This window comes from Haliotis rubra, unplaced genomic scaffold (genome assembly GCF_003918875.1).
Source record: "Haliotis rubra isolate DU_JTF1 unplaced genomic scaffold, ASM391887v1 Scf990, whole genome shotgun sequence".
NCBI classification, from domain to species: Eukaryota; Metazoa; Mollusca; class Gastropoda; order Lepetellida; family Haliotidae; genus Haliotis; species Haliotis rubra.
In genome coordinates, this window is record NW_025767735.1 from 241372 (window position 1) to 264424 (window position 23053).

At 39.1% G+C, this 23053-nt stretch overlaps 1 protein-coding gene across 12 annotated transcripts in view; it reads right to left on the reverse strand.

Moving 5' to 3' along the window:
* Positions 1-23053, reverse strand: part of LOC124265724 — a 202363-nt gene that overhangs the window by 118480 nt on the left and 60830 nt on the right. For 2 of the 12 annotated variants that reach the window (XM_046700549.1, XM_046700550.1), the window contains exons 1-3: positions 21821-22224; positions 15654-15795; positions 13250-13564 (exon numbers count right to left, since the gene is read on the reverse strand). The exons of 2 other annotated variants lie outside the window; for them this stretch is intronic. In XM_046700549.1, the coding sequence (XP_046556505.1) occupies positions 13250-13564; positions 15654-15732 (394 nt within the window). In that variant the 5' untranslated portion in view covers positions 15733-15795; positions 21821-22224. Of the gene's footprint in view, positions 1-136; positions 2792-3068; positions 3172-4068; positions 4129-4572; positions 4924-13249; positions 13565-15653; positions 15796-21820; positions 22228-23053 lie in introns of those variants that run through there. 8 more of the 12 variants (XR_006895512.1, XM_046700552.1, XM_046700551.1 and 5 more) reach the window with 8 other exon arrangements.

Below are 23053 nucleotides of genomic sequence, written 5' to 3' on the forward strand. Positions count from 1 at the left end.
TGCCATCCAATTGATTTGGGGAAAAACAAAGAAGCGCTTTGAGCATGCGTGTGGGATGGACTATAGCGCTATTTAAAATTCCAAATATAATAATCATATACACATGCTGGTTATTTCTCATTAAGAAAACGCGACCTGATATACCCAGTCTTGATATACTTGACATGTTTAATCCGTTTCATCATGATGTTGCAAGAAGATCATCCACAATGACATACATGTACTACAATGCTTTGTATATGTTTTGAATACTGACGTTCTAAAGTTATAACATTCATGTGTCTCACATCCTTGTTAGCAAAGTTGAAAGTAGTCAGTGGAACGTTTTGGCCGTAGATCGTATAATCTTACCAGAATGTGCACAAAACGAACTCATCTTTCCGAGAACCATCTTTATCGACGAAGGAAGAGAGATAACTCTACATGCAAATTCTGCATTGTACAAGATTAGTATTCACAGGATAGATTTATATCCGTCACTGTATGACTGAGGGCTGTATGTTTCATACTATTTACACATATAACGATAAATATTGAACATTCAGGTATGGGAAGCTAAGTCGGTTCAAGTAAGCTTTCAGCAGATTCCTGGCTGTTGAAAAATGATGGATGCTTTTGACAGAATCTGACCCTGAAGTTTCACTATCTATTAACTGTTGATGTACATAAAGTATGGAGCATATCTCAAATCTTAACCAAAACTATATCAAGTGATTGTTTTCTTCTGTCATGATTAGGCCTCGTAGTGAGATTGTCCAATCAGCGAGCAGAACTACTGACCTATCATATAACCAGTAAAAATCTAAGATGGGTATCACGGACCTCAAAGTAGACCCTGTATCGTCTGTAACAGCCATCTTGAATTTTCCTACACCCCCTTCACTCATTTCACATGAAAAGTCTGGTATATATATTTGTTATTTGGTACTGTTTTCTATCAGGAATAATTCCGAGTTAGGAAATTAATTGAAAATAATCAAGTTCAAGATTTCATTAAAAGGATTAAATTAAACATTTCAACAACGTTTAATGAGTTGTAAAATCAAAGACTGGACTCAACCCAAAAATGTACCCCAATCTCTACTTTACTAACAATGTGTAATCGTAAATATCCCAAGCACTGAAGGTATCATGTTTCAACCTAAAAAGTAATAAAATCTCTAGTTTCCGGAGAAGGTGTAAATATAACAAGCGTTGAACATATGATGTACACTTAGTTATCCGCCTGGCAGCATGTTTTAATTGTTTTTGTTGGTTATTTTTATTGACGTACACATCAATTTTCCTAACATTCAAACATGAATAAAATCAAAAGTATGAATATTTATGAAATTGTTCTAATTGTTGTGACCTGTGTACGCTTAAACACGATCCACTCTTATCATGAGCATCTTACCTTTCAAATCAATAAAGAAAACCTATTTCAGTATTCCTCATATAAAGTCCTCTAAAGGAGACGATGTACGTGAATGTTGTAAGCTAAATACAGGAGCTGGTGGTGAAGAATTGAAAACGTACTGAAACCATAGAACTCAACATTCAAAATATAGTACCCACAAGCACTAAAATGGAACCTGGAAACAGTTGCCACAACGTGTATTACATAATCTGTGTTTTTATGTACTATTTTTAAATATGAAGACAAACTAAGTTTGAAAACCCGAAACAAACCGATGAATGAGAGTTGCATAATTCTGCCAAATATTCATTTTAAGCTGTAAACATAGTTGTGTAAACAGTAATGGTGCTGAATTGGTATTTGCAGTGTATTATGTATTTACTCCATGTAAATTCATTAATTATTATCAAAGAGGCATAACTGATAATAGTGGAAATGCCAACCTGATAAAATCGTTTCAAGGAAGGATTAATCATTCCGTCTGTGAGTGACCAATATCTCAGCATATGTCCATATAACTCGATGGTGCTGGCAAACCAAAAATCATAAATAAACCAGTCTGAAATTGTGATAAATTTCAGTGCAATCTACCGCACCTTATATGAATAGGCCATCTGTTTCTCGCCTTTCTTGTGATAATGTTGAACACTGATACGAAAAAGCATTTGACTGGAAACATTCTTTGGCACCTCAACTAAGGACAGGTATGAAGTACGGAGTGTGCAGTCGTTCAGGTACATGTATATGTACAGTACGACAAGAACACGCATACACATTCCAATTTCGGGATATGCTTATTTCATTTGCCCTGCAACAGAATAATCAGGGTTATCCTCTACTCCAGATGTAGAATCATACGGCGAGCTAACAGTCTCAGAAGCATTGGTTCCCCTATGACAATGGTCATAGTCGTCTTCATCTGTGTTCTTTTCGGCCAAACTGAGTTGGGCAACTGCCTGGTTTGCAGAGGCAGCAGTGTCGTAGTCATTCTGTTGTGTCTGAGTGTTGGCTTTCTTTTGGAAGTGATTGTAACCATAACCATCTTCTCCAGTATTTCCTGGTTGAGCCACCGAGGCTGTTGTATCGTAGTCACTGGTCTGTTGGGATGTCTTGTCTCCAATGTGATCATACACGCCTTCAGCTGCAGAGGGTGTTGAATTGTCGTTTGCAGTTAGCTTCCCAGCAGGTTCGATGGTGAAGTAAGTGTTTGTAGTTGGAGGAAGACCCATGTCGTCCGCGGTAGCGTAGTCATAGTCACTGTTGTGTGTCTTCAGGTCCTGGATTTCATGGTAGTTTTCCTGTGAGATCTTACCGGCTAAACTGTAGGTCATGCCAGACTTTGCATCCTTCGGAAGTGATGCAGTCTTCTCCTTCCCTTCGCTTTTCGCTCGTCTGGAAGTTAATGTACAGACACAGGTAGCCTTAACACTAATAGAGGTATATATAGTAGCGTTATGAACATACTTCATTGCAATCTTAATGCAAGTAATCAATATAAATCTCTAAGGGTTATTCATGAACTATTCAGTGATGTTCCAAACCTTTGAAAGCTACCATGGTAACCCAAGTTGGAGCATGCGTGTTGACAGTTTGTCAGTATCACATGTTGTAAATTCGATAATACAAGTCAACACTACAGACATACAAAATGGACTAATTAAATACTTACCTGTGCCGTATGATCCACACTGACACCAATGTGACAACCAGTACAACTGCGACTGTGGCCACAACTCCTCCAGCTATTGCACCAGCGTTACTTTCTGCCTGTCCTGAGATCAAATCAATCATTGTTTCAGTACATGTGACGTATTGTTATATACATAGGCGAACAAACAATTAAGTTGTGAATGGATAAATTAAGGGTGGGCGATTAAGGTCACCAATAAAAATTATCAGTTACCCATGCTTGCTGTAAGAGAGGCGTCTAACACTACTAGTTGATACATATATCATACATGCTTAGATCAAGTTGTGACGTTAATCACTGGATCGCGCGGGTTAGACTATTGGTCGCCACCTAGCTGAAACTGGTGAGTACGCGTACAGCTTCAAACAAATTCTGATAGATTACCGGGCACCCATGATTATCAAAAGTACAGATCGGAACTTATGCCCTGCAAATAAATATATGGTCTTGATTTTAATCACTGGATTGTTTTAGAATGTAACTAGTTATTTGTTTGAATTGTATTGTGTAAGTCAACAAACAATAATTAATTGCATTTACGTGTGTGTGAGGTGATATATATGAAACTCACATGACATAAATCAGGCATGATTTTACACGTTGTCTTTTGCGTTTACTAGTATTCCATTTCTGCAGTTACAGCTGTCAAAATGTTCCCTCTTAATATCAAATTGAACCTGAATGTATTGCAAGATACAGATATGTATGAATGCAACTAAGTTTGACGAAAATCATAATGATGTGAATGTATTAATTAGAGGCCTTTGGGAACAAAGCCGGCAAGTAAGATATTGATCTTTCAGTGACGTTCCTAAAATTAAAATCATCATTGGCAATTAGATCTGACATCTTAAGTGTGAATTTATCCTTAGTTACTTGACTGAAGATATGCATGGCACTGTTTTGGGTGATATTGACCGCCTTCACATAGCTTGAAATTAGCTGAGTGCAGCGTTTAACTAACAAAAAACTAACAAACCTGATGGTATGCTGTCATTTGTCGTGGAATCATGGCTGTATGTTGTTCTTGTGTTTGTACCTGTTTGATCAATATACACGTGTTGGACTCATTGAGGTTAAGATGGCAATGAAACATCCCAGAAGTGATCGGACAAGAAATATACATGTAATTGTACAATAGTTATAATGGAAGTATTTCGTGGCTGTCTACCTGTGCTTGTGAGTGCGCCAGTTTCACATGTCCCATTAAATGACAAAGTAACTCAAGCATAATATCATACAGTTTTGTCATCATACAATTAAGCATCCGTAATACATCAATAAGATGGAACTAAACGAAAAATACACGCAAGATAAGGTATTCTTAATCACGATTCACCATGGTACTTTTCATTTGTTTACGTAAGGACTGGTGATTTCTCATTCTACTATTGAACATACAGGTACATGTACTACATGATATTTACTGAAATTACTTATACAATGTGTATACAATAGCATGTCTATTGTCCGCCATTCGTACCTTTGATCAAAAGCCAAATTGATGACTGCTTTCGGATATCTTTGAATCGGATATGTAGAGGGAGTTCAGTTGTTACGTTGAGTCTCTCAAACGGTTTGAACACTGTTGAACAATTATTCGTTGTGATGACATTCCCATGTCGGACAGACAACTGTGATAAACATTTCCGTCTATTTCCTCGATTCAGTCTCACATCAAGAGCATATATCCTTGTGGCAGTGTCATCAGACTTGAAACTGCACACGTAAGTGTCGTTTCGTTTTGAGCAATTGGGCATCAGTTGGTTTCCATGGTTAATCGCGGCTTGAGATAACTCTACAACACCTTCGCTGATGTTCAGGGAATCACCTTCTGAAACATTTATAGTATCAGACATTATATACGAGGCGATAAATCTACCTACCTTGAATATAGAAATCCTCAAAATTTCGTTATGAAACTAGGAGAAATATCAGGATTGCCGGATGATAATTTCTACCTTTCTGATGAGATAATGATTGCTTTATGTGTACATAGGTGCCGTGTCCACACATGATTATTCCTTAGAACTCCAGTTAAAACATATTTGATTCTTTATGCTGGTGTTGGCACATGACATTATTTAATTTAATGAAGATATATACAATAACACGTGTTGAACGTGACCGTGGTATTATTATCTCTCGCAGGTAGAGGCAGAAATTCAAATCTATAACAAAGCCTGCAAATGTATCTAAACAAACAGCATGCGACTAATTTGACATCTGGTAAAACACAGAAGCGGAACGCGTTTAGTTTCATTATTCTCAATAATTACTAGGGTTAACCGTGAATGCTTTGCTATAACATGTTTCACAGTTTTAAGTCTCTAGAGTGGTGATTTTTCTTCAGTTGTTGGCGATCCTCAGCCTTATTTTATATTGTATTGTCCTAATTGGAATCATATTTAGAGATATACGCTAGTTTTATTTTCTATTACTGTGATATACTAGTTGGTTTTACTGTCCTTCGTCGACAGGTTTTTAAAATTTGTGCATTTGTCATGAATTTATAACTATCTTAAGTCACGATATGGCTGACATACTGCCGCTGTGACTATAAACTTGAACTCACTCACGCACAGTTTTAGTGTGTGCTCAGGTTTACATGCCGTTGTGTCACTCAAAAGTAAAGTGTACTGAACATATATTTTAACCAGAACATATATTTAAGACAGATGATTATATTTCGATATCAGTGTTTTATCACAATTAGGTTATAAGTTGCTTCATTGCCATATACGATGTACGTATGTATGGCACACTATCATACATAAACTAGGAAATACATTTTCATTGTAATATTGATTGGTGTTTCTCATAATAAAGAAGCTGACATCCACACAAACTCTCTTCCTCATCTGACATATTTCTGATTTCCGAGATTTCTGGCATAGGTGAGATTGAGCTTATATCCACTTTGAATTTGTTTCAGTATTGAGGATCCACAATACCAGTTCCTCATAATGTGTTGTTTTCCTCATAATAAATATGTTGACATCCATAAAACACTCTCTTCCTTATGTGCATCACTTCTAAATGCCACCAAAAGACCCAATATGTCAGAGTTTGCTTCATATTACATTGCTCATAACCAGTGTTTACCTTTTGGCTCGATTTGTCTCCAGTGCCACATATGCATGCACACAAACCCATGCACGATCGCAGAAAAAATACAAAGAGCACACTGACCACGGAATAGGTTTGCTCTTCTGGGATTATTTTCTCCAAGTAAGACCAACAATGTACAAAAATTCTTGAAAGTATTTCTTTCAATCAGGTATGCCTTAACTATTCCCATTTGTGCCTAAAATAACACACTTCCATTCACCATTTTGATGTTGTGATTCCATTTATTACAATCAAGGAGTTCCTGAGCAATGTGGTGTCTGCTGTCATTTCATGCCCATCGCCCAGGTGACTACTGACGTGTCTCCTTTAATAACAGTTGTATATTCATGTTCGCACACAAACCCGCAATTGAAACAAATGTGACGTAAAATGTTATGTAAGATACTAAAAATGTAACCATGTTTCACACAAGGAGGTTCAAACGTAATACGCTATTGACAAATACACACTAATTTTGCATATTTGTCACTGACAAAAAAAATCGGCTGTTAGTAGGAGGGAGAGCGTAATAATGTAATAAATCAAACACCAATGTCATGTCGGATGTGATCACTAAGGATGGCGTTGATGTAGCGACTGCATGCGCACTGAAGACACCCTGTGTTTCAAAACAGTCCGGAGAATGTTGTCCCTGTAGCCTGTGCTAAGCAACCTGTTATGGCTCCTGTATTCCGCCGTCAGTCCCAGAGAAGTACTGTAGCAACCAATATCCCTAGATAGTGAGGTGGAAGCAAAACCGAGGGTATCGTTATAGAATGATGTAATGCTCCCTCAAAAGCTTACATACGGTTATCCACGAATCGGCCTCAACACTGTTATACGATCTGTTACATTGACATATCGATTCAAAGATGCACCAACTGAACATTTTCTTATTAATGTGCCGTCACACCTGGGCATCTAGTGGCAAATCGGGAGCGTTCCTCCGATCTACTCACGTCACAAGGCAACATTTATTGATTGTCAACAGTGAAGGCAATGATTGCATTTTGCCAGTGACTGCTTTGTGTTTACCTCACCAAATAACTTATTTCTCAAAAAGAAGTTAAAATTGTTAAACGAAATGTAAATGACGACAAAAACTTCGATATGAGTGGGTGAGTGAGTGAGTGAGTGAGTTCATATTTAACGTCACATCGGCAATATTTAAGCCATATCGTGACGAGAACATTTGATATGGGAATGAAATATATGTATATTATAAACAACTTGCGGACGAAGGACTGTAAAGCAACTAGAGTATCACAGATATACATGTAAAACTAGTAATTAAATCTAAAACGTTTTAACTATAGGGGACAGCACAATATGAAAATAGGCTATAGATCGCCAACAACTGAAGGTAGATCACCATACCAGGGACCATGGGGACTAACTGTACCTTTGCTACCCCCAAGTACCCTAGATGGATTGACACCATCCCTTCAGCTGCTGGCGATTGTGAGAAATGTTAGCCAAAATTAAAATGACAAGAATACTACGTTTAAAAATCCTGGCAAGTTTAAATTGACTTAGAAAGTTTTGGGACTTACATTCCCTCTCAGGAGGACCCTCTCACTAACAATCTCAGTTACTAATATAAACTACCAACAATAAAATATTTAGCTATTTACAGATCAGTCAACAAATCTAATTCTGTTAAAAATTCAATGATTACATGATAATTAACATTATAAAAAAGATCCTTCAATGTTTTGACATTGAAATACTTATCCCTTGTCTTTCATCACAAGGGATACAAAACGGAGGATCCTCACCTTTCAATAGGTACACATGAGTGTATCTAGTGTGGCCAATACGACATCATCGTATGATGACATCTTCAAATCTGGACTGACAACTCAAGTAAGTGTAACCGATATAGGGTTTTATTTCATGTAATTTATTGATACCTACTTGGGTGTCCCAATTCTTCTGCATCAGATCACGGATGTAAGTTCTAATGCAAGCTTTGTAATCAGAGTAAGGAATAAGAAGTGGTGTCACAGATTTGTTGAGTGCTGCCTTGGCAGCAAGATCGGCCATTGTATTCCCAGAAATGCCAACGTGGCTGGGTAACCAACAGAAGACGATGTCGCATTGGCCAGTAGCAAGATCATTATATAATTCAATAATTTCTATTAAAAGGGGATGTTTGCAAGAGAGATTTTTAATAGCCTGAAGGCAAGAAAGGGAGTCAGAAAATATTATATATTGTTTATGTTTGGGATGTCTTTGAATATATTTAAGAGATTTTAAGATCGCGTTTGCTTCTGCTGTAAATATAGAGCTGTTATCAGGTAGTCTAGAAGATATTGTTCTGGATCCAATGACAGTGGCACATGCAACTTCGCCACCGTCCTTGGACCCATCTGTAAATAAGGATTTGTATGTATTATATTTGATTTTTAACTGATTATATTCTTGTTTATATTGTAATTCATTAGTTTCAGATTTCTTAAACTTTGTCAGAGTTAGATCAACTTCAGGCCTCACCAGTTGCCAAGGAGGAGAAGAAAGAAGACGGGAAGGAGATATATTTTCCAGCTCAATGCCGGCAGCAGAAAGAAATGGTTGAATTCTTAAACCAAGAGGCGGAACAAGAGAAGGCTTTTTGTTGTACAACTCTTCATAAGACGGATTGAAAACACAGTTAAATACAGGATTAGACTTGTTAGAATAGAGTTTTGTTAAATACTGTAAAGATAGTTTGATACGACGTTGGGTAAGGGATGGCTCATCGGCCTCAACATAGAGACTATCAATAGGAGAGGTTCTCAAAGAGGCCTTGGTGGTGGACAGCTTTTGCAGGCTCCACCATATACGATGGAGCCATAATCAAGCTTCGAGCGGACAAGTGATCTGTAAAGGTGTAGGAGCATAGCTTGATCCCCTCCCCACCTTGAATTAGACACGACTTTCAATAAATCGAGTGCCTTCAGGCATTTAGTTTTTAGAGATTTGATATGCGGAAGAAAATGAGACCCAAGAACTTGGCCTCTTTTACAACCTTGATGGGAGTGCCATTTAAAAACAGTTCTTGGTCTTTATGTGGTTTATATTTACGGCAGAAATGTATACAATTAGTTTTTTGATTTAGAAAATTTAAAGCCGTTTGCAAGACACCATTTATGTATTTTATTTAAACTCAACTGTAGTTGCCGTTCAATGGTATGCACTTCGATATGAACATGCATACTGTCCACATACAAATGAATTCAACATGGTCATTGTGGTGACAACCTTCTGAACACGTTATCGTGAGACACGATTTTTCTTCTATTAAAACAGTAATAGAGAAATCCAGGTTTTCAGTCTAAACTACACTGTACCCTTACCTTCAATACACTGATATTTAGGAGATTCGGTCTAACATTCATCTAATTTCAAAACACAGTATGTTTATCTCCATTCTATCATAACCGATTTAACATCGAACTTCCTCGTCCTGTGGAAGACACTGCGTAATCCGGCATGGGATGAGAAACGAATTGAACTCGTCTGATACAGGAGTGGTAGGTTACGTTCGTATTATTTTTTTTTTTAATTCTGTCCAAAGAAAACAAACTACTGTTTATTCAATGCAATGATGTAACACCTAAAAGCTTGGTTTCTATAATCATAACTCCATAAGACCGAAACCAGCCTATTGTTTTGTGTGCCGTATTACTGTACCCCCCTGGCTACACTATAATGGAATCGTCTGACCTACTTATTTTCTTGGAAGTAGACAGTTACGCAACAGTTTGAAATGGCGGACGAGCCAGTGTTTACATTTTGCGAATGGTTGAAATTCGAAGTGACAGTGGAAAGTACTTGACTGACTGTCGAATCTGAACCCTGCAGAATCGAAGAATAGATCATTTTCTGATCGACCTATAACCTGTAACTCATCAAAGACTGTTGATTTTTATGACCGGCGAGTGTCGATCATGATTTCACGTACGTGCCTCCACCCCGGCATGCGAGGAAGAGTGACAGTGCAGCTTTGTGTACATGTGACTAACTTGGGATTACTTGGAACATTGTTCTCATCATTTTGGACTGGATTATGGCCAAGCTTTTCAAAGTGTACGAACATAGCAGTGACAGCCTTCGGGGAAGGTGGCAGAGAACTGAATTCTCATGGTTCAATTTTTGACATTTTGAACGATGCAATGGGACATGATGAAGTATGGGTGGCAAATTTTGTGTTTCACCTGACCGTTATCTTGCGAATTTCCCATTCTAAACGGAAATAAATATACCATTTACCAGGTAGGTAAATGTTTACGAACGTTTTGCCGCACATATAGGGATAGATAGGGATGTCTTTTTACAAGGTTTTCTGATTTATATGTTAGATATTGTTTGTTTATGTTTGGGGCTGTGTATTGTAATTGAGTTTGAATATTTTTAGAATAGAAGGTAATAATTATGATAGTGAGGTCCCCTAATAATGTTTGTGGCCAAGCTGAAGTAGTGCGCCAGTGTTGTTTACGTGCGCAGTGAAGCGCCATGAAATCAGACGCATTGTCAATCCAAATTGATACCTTCTAATTTTATGGCTTGACCAATCAAATTCGAGCATTTCACGTAGCCATGGTAGAATTTACAACAGAGAATGTACGAATTGCACCCCGCCGAGTACCCTGAAACACACAGGGAGACCAGCTCGGTGTGGTTGAATCTGTGATATCCATGTTCTGTTACATCGTCCGCACTGAAATTGCCGCAGCTGGAGAGGCCTGTCTGTGTACACTCGGTGTTGTTAGTGTAGTAGGCGTCATAGATGGCGATTTTCTGTGTGGAGTTGCAGCTCTTGTCATGTCGAGTACAGACGAGTCCATCGGTTCCATGGCAAGACCTTATGTTGCTTGCCCTACATCATGGGTGCAAATTTACTCAGTTTACTTCAGAGCACTGGAACCTCAGTTAAAATATAGAAGCCTCTAAAATACGTCCGTAGCCATACAGAAAAGAGGGCACTTGCCCTTGAAAAGGGATAAACACAAAGCAAAATGACATTGACAATGACGATGGCGATGAAGTACAGTGTTGGTTAGTACAGATTTTCTTTAATCATAATATTTGGGTTTTCCTTGTCCTTGAGAGTCTTCACTGTAGACGTCATATGGAAGTTCCTCCGTTAAGATAGCATTTTCTTAAATGAAATAACTAGAACTGTCTTTTAAGGGTCTGCAGTACTCTTGAAGCGTTTGTTCTACAACTGTCCGAAGTTTCGTAAACAAAGAGCTCAATGACATTATTTTGTTGCTCCGTGGACAAACTTTAGCCATCCACAGTCACATTTAGTCTTTCGTTCACGTGCGTTACGTATGTTCTTGATTTCCAAGTAATTATACACATTGTCGTGTCCAGCACCTGTGATGAGTTGCTGCGTGCTAAACAGCTTACCGACGATACAACATCTTCCTCCTAACAATCTGAGCTTGTCTTTATCTGCGTCAACGTCTTGCTTATCAAACGCACTCCTTTTATGGAAACTATAAATTAGCAGAACTTGTCATCCACATCCAGAGAACACCTGAGTGCAGCTGGCGGTTTTTGATAAAGCGAATTTTCGTGTTCGCTTCTGTAATACAACGCGTATTGAGTGCATTGGACATTAGATGATCTGACTAACTACAAAAATAAGAATAAGGTATTTTTCATTTCGAAGCTCGAAGTGATATAGAACAAAATTTCAGCATGCTCATGCTCGTTATCATCAAAAAGTTTAATTTGTATCCGCAGCTGCGGCGTTTAAATATCATAGTATTAACGGTATCACCTTTCAAAGTAAAGCAGTGTTGCCCAGTGCAGGTGCAAAACGAATCTGTTACACTACGATTAATGCGAGGCCGCTTGTAACTTTTAACATATCTTAAATGGAAAGTAAAATAACACCAAACGTTATTTTAGAAACATACATATGTTGCTTCAAAACACTTCATACCAAAGGAAAAAATGTTAGATGAATGTTATCCTTCAGGATAGTGTTACTCTGAGATTTCCCTTTACATAAAGTATTAGCTTACTGCCTTTCAACATCACGTTCCCGATACAAACAATCCCGATTTAACTATGCTGAATGATTTTATTTCTTGTTGATGTCATGACCACAATGTGTGCTGGTGAAGTTGAAGCAGAAGACACCAGATGTTTGAAAACAGCCTGGCGAATGTTGTTCGAAGTGTCAGTCACATCTTCGTCTAACCGAGATTGCGTTTCCGGCTAGTTACGGTGCTGTAGTCGGCGTCGTTTCGTTTCACCCAGACATATTGTTTGTTTGAGAAGGCTGAAGAGAAGGCAGGCAGCTGAACAGTCTAATGCTGCATCAAAACGCCTGTAACATCACGTGCAACGAGTAGGTTTGCATTATCATGTGGTAACGGGAGGTTACGTGTCTTCATTTCTACAAAGGATAGAACATGATCTTTGATGGTGCGACTTGCTATGGTTCCTGTATTCGTCCGTCCGCTCCAGAGAGAGTTGCTATGAGAACCAATACTTGTACTCCTCTAGCCCCAAACTGAAGACGCTGACAGCACGAAGCATCATTAGACCCCTTGCACCCCAGTCAGATCAGTTAAGATATGTAAACAGATAGTGTCACTGTCTTGTCTTCTGAATTACTGCCCTCTGTCCATGTGGAAGCAAAACTGAGGGCAATCGTTATGGAATGATGTATTGCCCATCAAACGCTTATCCACTAGTCGGTCGCAACGCTGGTATCCGAACATTTTATTACCACACCATGACATCTAGTCGTGTGTGTTGCTCCGCTGAATTCTAAAATCTGAAGAAGGCAACGATTGCATCTTGACGGAAAACGGAATACGAACAGCGACTCACTGTAATGTGTTTATCTCACCAATAAGAAGTTTCAAATTGGTAAATGAATGAAAATAACGGCATGCATACTGCCAACATACAAATGAATCCATCGTGGTCACTGTGGTTGCCACAGCCTTCTGAACACGTTATCGTGAGGTAAGATAATTCTTCTATCAAAACAGTAATAGCGAAACATATGTTTTTTAGTCTAAATTGCACTTTACACTTACCTTCAATGCACTGATATTTTACAACAGAGAATGTACGAGTTACATTCCGCCGGGGACCTGGAAACACACACTGACTCTTTGTTGAACATTTTTTGTAGAGGGAGAACATCTCGGTGTAGTTGAATCTGTCATATTCATGTTCTGTTACACCGTCCGCACTGTAATTGTCGCAGCTAGAGAGGCCTACTTGTGTGCACTTCGGGTTGTTAGTGTAGTAGTCAACGATGGCGATCTTCTGGGTAGAGTTGCAGCTGACATGATGCTGAGTACAGGATGGATCGGATCCATAGCAAGCCTTACTGAGGTATGTTGTACCTGCATAAACACAACACACACATACAGTCAAATCCCGATGAGTCGAATCGCTGGGGACCAAGTAAAAGATTAGGCTTATCGATGTATTCGAGACATAGGTATGTCTATGAGGGTAGAAAAAAAAGATGATTGAATATTGAACAATTCCTTTATTCAGGATAATAATGGATAATGGAAACAAACAGTATACAGATGAGAACACATTTCAATACTAGCACAATAAAATACAAAATACATGTACATTTACCTCTTAAAATCCATGAACAAAATCTATCGGCAATCGATAGATATACTTGTACATGCCGCCATCTTGAATGTTATTAATACAAAAAGATGAACTCACTTCTGGAAAAAGTCTGACATTAATGTTTGTTTCTGTGAATTTCCCTTACATTTATCCACAAATTCACGGACGCTTGCCAAGTGGGAAAAATGTTCGTTGTTTGTACCTGGGACCGACTCGAGAAATTCCTCCAGTCCTTCACAGAACCAAGTAGAAAGAGTGTTAGGTGGAATTTCAAACTCTCTCGCAATTTCACTCTTGGATTTGGTACCTGCCTCCACTGCAGTGATCGCTGCAAACTTCTTGTCAATAGTGTGCACTTTTAGAATGCGCTTACGTTTTGGAGTTGATGTTTCCGATCTGTTTATCACCCCAGATTGCTGGGAACATTGTAACTCCGCCATGATATACAGATCATGAATAGTAATAACCGAATGAAAGCTGCTAAATAACACAACCGATTTGATTGAGTTAACTCAATGTCATGTGCTAATTATTCCGTTTCCGTAAAATCACTAATCTGCCTTTTGAACTCGACCGACAATAGCGGAAAGGTGCGACCCGCGCTGGTTTGTTAATTGGATCAGTTAGTTTGATCACCAATTAACTTCTCATTGACTGACTTCGGCTTATGTATACAAGATTACTATTGTTTGAATCTCATGGGACCAAATTTCCATTTCGAGTAATCGTGTGTTTTTATGAGACGAATTCGTGTAACCGGAAATCAAATGATGACAAAAATAGCAGGGAATGGTCGGGACCGACAGGTACTTCGTGTTATGCATAATATTCGAGACACCGGCATTCGACTCATCGGAATTTGACTGTATGTACATGTGAACGTTATGCATATGGTATGCCATTTTTTTCCTTAACAAATTCGTTTACGTGTGTTCAGCTCATTTTAAATGAACCAGTAAAGATTGAGTAATTTTAAGGGTCGAGAGATCATGTGGATATGATATATATGTACATATGCATCATCGATACAGCCCAATTTACGATACCTTTTCACGTTTGAGGTTTTGAATGTTGTTTTATTAATATTTGTCTACCTCATCTTTGGTGTGAGTGATGGAATGCCGAGGGATGAAGAAGCATTACCAAGGGCCGAGGACGGATTACAACTTCAAAGGATGCCGACGTGATTTTAACTTATAAATCCTTATTCTTGTGCTAAAACTATCGTGTTGATGTTAGTAGAGATTATTAAAACTACAACTTGATATTTACTGTTGATACAGGATATAGGCTATGTTAAAGAGTACATCATGATCATCTTAACCTAGTTACATTTTCTTTTCACTCGACACACATTTAACTTTGGTGTATACCAATTGCAAGGCGGTGGTTCTTTGTTTGTTACTCACAAGAACAAAACGTCATTGTAGAATATTTGTTTTCGGCTCGTCTCATCAGGCATTTCTTTTTTTTTAAGGTTGTCATTCCAGATTTTGACTGAGCCTACATTAATGATCTACCACTATTTTTAATCTAGCTCATTCTATTCTCAACTATTATATATCATATCACATAGCAAGGATGAAGCTCGGAAAATGTTCTCAACGTGCAGCACCCGTGAACACACGTGCAGCTACACATATCGCAAATCGAAGCCATACTTTAATCCTAACTTGGAAAGTTACCCATTAAATGTGCTCTTTCCGCGGCATGTGTATACATTCATACAAAACATGCATATGATCAAATGCATAGCATGTAACACTATCACAGTGTTCATAATTATTCATAATTATCTTAGTTTGTGTACACAGAGCTCTGTCCTTTATTTCAGGTACTCACCAAGTATTCTCTTTCTCCATATAAATATATGTCTCACCTGTACAAACTGGCTGAAGAAGGTAGCAAAGATAGGTGACATATATCCACACGATCACAGACTTCGTCATACCGTTGACAGTTCAGCTTGACTTGATAAGCGCACCTTGAAAGATGTAAACTTGGGGAGGTTTGCATTGTCACAAATAACTTCCTGGACGACGACGAAATTGGAGGTTTAACGTCGGCTTCTGGCGTAAGCCAATTTCGCCGACGGGGTAGGTGGGAGCTAATATAATAAATAATAAATGTTAATAAAGGATAAACCACCTTACCCCAAAAAATATAAATGATGGGGCGTTAAACCTAAGTAGAATTTGGAATAAAAAGCGTTTAAAACATAGATAAAGATAAAAAATAATAAAAAGCCAAGTTTAATAAAGGAAAAGGAAATAAAAATTGATAAGGAATAGTGGTTGTTAATAAATAAGAGGTAGAATTGAAATAAACGATAGGTGAATGTAAAGGGGGCCTAGGGGTGGGTAACGCGGGAGGGGGACGGGGAGGGTTGTATTAAGAATGTAAAGCATAGGGGCAGATATTTAATGCAGTTAAGCTGCATAAGTTATATAAGGGGCTATAAAGGGATGAATAAATAACAGGTGTTAGGTTGGGGGTGGGTGGGGGTGGGGAGCAAGTGAGGCGAAGAGAGGCAGAGGCCGGGTTGAGGGACAAGCGGTGTTGTTTAGCTGGCTGGCGAGTGACCTTGACCTTGGCAGTGTGGGCTTGTGACGGGTTGTTTACATTTAGCGAGAGGGGAGAACGAGCGTGGCGTGTGCAGAGTATGGATAAATGAACATGGGAGCCGTGTCTGAAGTTGTAGGGGGGGCAGAGTGGATAATCGAGGTTTGAACGGCTGGCCTGAATGTTTGAGTAAGTGGGAGGTGAGAGAGGTAGCTGTAGTTTATATAATGAATTTTAGATTCTTTTTAGAAGGTTTGAATTTTGTAGGAATACTGTTAGGGCGTTGAAGATACTTGTTGGGTTGTGGGGGTTGAGGAGTAGTGGGATGCTATTGTGGTATTTAGAGGGAATGTTGTTTTGTAGTTGCTTAATGTTTGTCTTTTGTTGCTGGCAGTGTATGAGTTTGTGATTTATGTCTTCTTGGGTATTACAGTGTGTGCATAATCCATCTGGATGTCTGTTTTGTTTGTAAAATGTGTGGTTGAGGTTTGTGATGCCTGTGATGAGTCTGTTTATGGCTGTGTCAATATTTTTAATGTTTGAGAATGTGGGAATTTTTCTTAAGGGTGATTTAATAATGGAAGTAACCCATGTTGATTTGTTGTTGTTTATGTTGTGTTGGAAGTCAGTGTGAAGGATATTTGATTTTATGAGTTGTTTAGTTTCTGATTTGGATGTATGAAAGTTTATATTTGGTGATTTTTGTGTTGTTGCTAATTTGGCTGCTGTATCTGCTGTGTCGTTTCCTAATATGTTTGAATGGCCTGGTATCCAGGTGAAAGTTATGTTTTTATTTGCTCGTTTAAGTGAGTCGGTTTGGATTGTGATATTGTGAAGGAGATCAGGGCGAGATTTGGAGTACTTGTTATGTATTTGCCTGATGGAGTTTAGTGAGTCGGAGAGAATTAAGAAGTTAGATTGTGGGAGGGTGGGTATTAGATGGAGTGCAGTGAGGATAGCTGTTAGTTCTGCTGTGTGTATTGAGGTATGGTTTGTATAGTGCAGGTTGGTTGTAATGGGGGTTGTTGGACATGTAGGCCTATACCAGTTGTTTTGTTTGGGTTGATTGAAGCGTCTGTATATATATGGGTGTGTGTTGGGTAGTTATTGTTTATATAGTTGTTTGTAATGTTTGTTATGGTGGATTTGTTGGTGTTTTTTGGTAAATGCTGGAGAATGTTGTCTAAGGTGGTGTCTGTGGTGGGTGGGTGGGGGTATGTCGAGGATGTAGCTTGTAATGGGAGGTGTGTGTTGTATGTCGTTTAGCTGTTGTGCCTGTAGTAGTTTATGGAGGTGGGTGAGGCATGGAGCTTTTAGGGGATTTAATTTGAATTTCTTGAGTGTTGATTTTCTTATGTTGCTGTATTTATGTGTGACGAGTTTAAATAGTGGGTTATGTTGGGCCCCAGCCCAGTAAGTGAGTGTTCTTTGGTTGATTCTTTGTGTGAATGAAGTGGTGCCTGAGAGTAGAAGTAATGTGTTTAGGGAGGTGCCAGCCCTCGTGCCTAGGGCTAATTTGAGGGCTTTATATTGGATGGAGTTTATTTTTTGGAGGTTACAAGAGGAGAGGGAGTGGAGAATCGGGGCGTCGTAGTCCAGTTTTGGCAGTATGAGGGTTTTGTATATGTTGATGAGTGAGTGTTTGTCGGCACCCCAGTTTGTGCCTCTGATGGCTCTCATTAAGTTGAGATCTTTTTGACAAGAGTTGACCAGGTTGTGAATGTGGGGTGTCGATGTCATATGTTGGTCAAATGTTATTCCTAAGAATTTTGCTTCCTTTAGGTGTAGTTTGGGTGTTGAATTTTGCATTCGTTGTGTTTTGAAGAGTATGCCCACTGTTTTTTTAACGTTAATGAGAAACCCCCATTGTTGGGCCCAATTTTGAATATGATTAAGCATTTTTTTGCATTTTGTAGAGGCTTGTTTTACAGAAGTGGAGGAAGTCCAGAAAGAAATATCGTCAGCAAATTTGGCTTTAGAAATTTCAGGCCATTTATCTGGGAATATGTCGTTTATCATGAAATTAAAAAGTGTTGGTGATATTATGCTGCCCTGGGGGGTCCCATGTTCTAGGGGATGGGGGTCCGAGAGGGTGTTGTGCGATTTGAGGATTATCTGTCTATTATTGAGAAAAGAGTGAATGAAATTTAGAATTCTGCCGTTAATGGCATATTTTTGGAGTTTTTGTAAGAGGCCGTTTTGCCAAACCATATCAAATGCTTTACTAAAGTCGATGAAAATGGCCATAGTGTATTGTTTTTGTGCATGGGCTACCTTGATGTCTTGTTCCAAATGTAAAATATGGTCTAAAGTTTGCCTGTTTGGAGTAAAGCCGCTCTGGTCCTCCTTAATTAGATTTTTAGTATATATGAGGTGTTTGAGCCTGTTGTTAATGATGCTTTCTAAAGTTTTACATAGATGAGAGGTGAGGGAGATAGGGCTGATAAGAGTCAGGCTCATTTTAGGTTTCCCTGGTTTGAGAACTGGCACCACCTTGGCTATTTTCCATGTGTTTGGGATAGTACCTGAGGTCCAGATATGATTAAAGAGGGTAAGTGTTAAGTTTTGCATGTTAGGTGTTAATTTGTTCAGTATAGTGTATGTAATGGTATCTGGACCCGGGGCTGAGGCTGTGTGTTTGTTTCTGAGAGCAGATTTGAGTTCATGTATGTTTATTATTTTGTTTATAGGTAAATCTGTGTGTGGTGGTTGTGGGGTGAATGGGGGCTGCTTTTTCATGGTATTTTGAAAAGAAGGTGGGTAGTTGGTGGAGCTACTGACGGCCGAGAGGTGGGCAGCAAATGCATTTGCTCTGTCTTTATTTGTGGCTAGGTCCGGAAGGTTTGGGTAAATAGTTTTTTTGGAGATGCCCTTTATGGCGTTAAATTTTTTCCACATAGTTCTGGAGTTTCGACTTGTTAGCTTAAGGGTAGAACAGAATTGTTTCCAATGGTCATTTTTTGCTGCCTCTATTAATTTCTTTGTTTTATTTCTTAGTAGTTTTGCCAAATGTAATTTCGAACGGTCCCTCTTTGATTGATTAAGGGCCTTTTTTCTTGCCTTTCTGGCGTCGATGATTTCTGTACTCCACCAAGGGACTGTTTTTTGTGTAGGGTTATACCGAAAAGTTGGAATGCATTTTTTTGAGATGTCAAGTATGGTGCTAGTGAGGTTTGTGTTGAAAGTGTTTATGTCTGTGTTAAATATGGCTGTAGTGTCTATTTGTTTACAAAGTGTTGAGAATTTGCTCCAGTTTGCCTTTTTAATGTTGAGTCGTAGTTCTGTGTGTGGTTGTGGTGAGGTGGTAGTGGGTGTGGTGTGGGTGGGTATGTGTGATGTGATTGTGATTTTAATGGGGCAGTGGTCACTGCCCCAGGTGTCGAATGTGGACCTCCCATATACAAGATTGTGTAAGTTTAGGTGTAGTGAATGTAATATCTATTGCTGTGGGTGAGTATAGGTGGGAGAGTGGGTATCTTGTGGGTTGGTTGTCGTTAAGTGAGCTTAGATTGTGTTTGTCTAGCCAGTCGGAGAGACGAGTCCCATTTGTGTCGGTGAAAGGTCTAGTGCCCCACAGTGGATGGTGAGCATTGAAATCTCCGAGGATAATGGTATATGGGCTTATGAATTTGGATAGTATTTCTAAATCAGTAGTAGTGATTTTGTAGGTGGGTCTTCTATATACGTTTATGATGGTAAATTCTTTATTATTTAGTTTTGTTTTAATAGCCAGGACTTCTAGATCTTGGGTGGGGATGTCAAAAATGGTATAGTTTAAATGCTCTGTTATAAAGAAGCCCAGGCCTCCGGCAGGGGGGCCTGGGATATTTATTGGCCGAGGTCTATCTTTCCGAATGAAAATATAGCCTGGTATTTTGAAGGCATTTTTAGGTGATAGTTTGGTTTCTTGCAGAGCGATTATTTGGGGGGAGATTTTATTTTGGGCGATGAGTGCCTTAAGTTCATGCCCATGCACTCGGAGTCCGTTGCAATTCCACTGTAATAAAGCCATGGTTGCAGAAATTTGCAGCAGTAGATTAGTAAAGACCATGGGATGGGGCATAATTTGCAATAGGATGTTGTTGGCTAGGGCAGCTTAGTGGTTGATGAGATTTAAGATAGGTTTTTGATGGCGATAAGGAGGCTGGCTAGACCCTTGTGGTAGAGTTTGAGTTTGTGGGCGAGGGTGTGAAGTTTCTTAGCGGTGGGAGCTTTGAGTAGAATGGCTGCAGATATGAACTCTATGAGTTTGTTGAGGTTTTGATTTAATTTTTGTGGTGTGAGCGTGAGGTTGGGTTTGTGCGGGGGAGCAGTGTGTTTTTTGGCTGTGTGGAGGTGGGGTGGGATAGCTTGGGTGGAGGGTGGCTTGGGGGTGGTATTTGTAGGTGGGGGTTGGTTTGGGGGTGGTGGGGCAGTGTTTGGGCAGGGTTGGGGTGTGGGTAGGAGTGGTTGTTTAGGTTTGGTGGGTTTGTGCGTGGTTGGGTGGGTGCAGGGGGTAGTTTTGGTGGGTGGTGGGTGGGTAGGTTTGGCGGGGTTGGATGGAGCGTGTTTTGGGGGGTTTTGAGGTTGGAGGGGGACTGAGGATGGAGCTGGATGTGGTATTAGCAGAAGGGGTGGAGGAAGACACTGAGAGGAGAGAATGATATGCGAGTGGAATGCGTGCACGTTTTAGCAGGTCAGTGTGTTTTATTTGTTTGTTTAGTTTAAGAATGTGGTTTTGCTTGATTGGGCATGTATTTTGTGTTGAAGTGTGTCCGTATGTGTCGCAGTGGATGCAATATTTTTGCCATGGACATTTCCTGGTTAAACATCGCCTGAATATGTTGGCCATGCAATACAGAAGAATAGATTAGTATCAACACAATATAAGGGAGATAGTCTTGGGTGAGAGATAGTCCACCTAGAATTAATCCCACAGGACTTCTTGTCCAGGTTCACTCTAAAAACACGAAATACCCCAAAGCTCATTGAGCATGACGCTGTGTCTATTTTTGTAGCCGCGACATAACAATAAACGAAAGGAGCGGACCCGCCATGTAAAGGTTTCTCGAGCTAATATTCTGTTTAATCTGAATTTTAATATTTAACATGTATTAATTCTCCGTTCCACTACCAACTAACTAGTTATTTACAGCTCAACCTGATTTCGAGTGTAGTGTTCATTATGAACCAAGTGGGGCGATGTCATTCACCAGTTCTCACGTGTTAATGTTCACAGTGAGCGCAGTGATTGTCATCATTTACAGAGGGACTTGTACATGTAACCCCGATAAATGGCAATCGCCAGATATGTTCTTCTAAGAACATATTATTAAAACGTGATAAATATGTCATTGTTCGTTCAAACCAACTGTTCATACTAAAAACAGGGTTTGGTTCCTCTACAATGGTTACAATGTGGGAAGCATACCGTGATATTGCTGAAAGCGACATAAAACTATACTCACTCACTATTCGTAATTCACTGTTCCACGTTTGATATCAGTAGGACTCTTGACACAGTAAACTTTAATCCAAATAGGTATCCATTTGCTGTTGAGAGAGTAGGTACATGTTCCGTACAAATCACTTGCCACACAACGGTAAGACATGCATTCAGGTTGTCAACAAGGAAGTAAGTTCAGCGTTTGTGTAGGCTAGCTTGACGTCATACTCTGTGTAACACTGTCGCCTAACTGATATTTGTCCTCGACGTTCCACGGAAGTCCTCGGCGTGATTCTTTGTTACTAGATATGTACATTACCTCATTAAATGTCCGTGCTGGTAACTTTAATAATATAGGAAAATACTGTCACACCGCTCGAATTCCACTGGCAGCTGTGATATACGTATACCACTTGTAATGACAGTGTTGACTCGGATAGGTCATACTGGATGGTATTCACTGGGACGTTATTTACAAACATGCACTTATTACGCATGCAACAGGCACCTACCAGAAACTCAACGTTTTCAGCATTTGTACATCTTTGTTGATGATTGCCATAGGACGTTTAGATGTATGTTCATAAAATTATTCAACATGAACTTTGTATCCCTTTCACTCTGTTTTTGTCTATCTACATATAGTCAAACACCGTTGTGTTGAACTGACGGTTGTCTCGAAATATGTCTTGCACGATGTGTATTGCTTCTGTATTTTTCAGCATATAATTACTGCTTTGTTGAGGATTGGCATAGGACGTTTAGAAATATGTTCATAATCGTTCAACAAGAACTTTGTATCATTTACACTCTGATGTTGTATATCTACATATAGTCTAACACCGTTGTGTCGACCTGATGGTTGTCTCGAAATATTTCATTCACGATATATGTTGCTACTCTAGTTGTCCGTTACACTTGCCGTGTTTTACTGCACAAATGTTACATTGATAAAATGGACAATAATGAAATTATTACACTCGAGCAATTGTGCCATACGACTTATACGAAAATGGTGCAAAATTATGTACTACCCTCGCTCGGGCAATACAAAATTTCACACTTGTTTCGTTTAAGTCATATGACACACTTGCTCGTGTAACCATCTCTGTGTATTACAGATGATGTCGTTATTACAGTTCACCGTTCATGTAATAAACAAGACTGAAGATCATTAATATGTACAAACTTCCACTTCGTCTTCTTACAACAGCTTTAACGTCGTGTTCATTCTCATTACTTCGGAACATATATG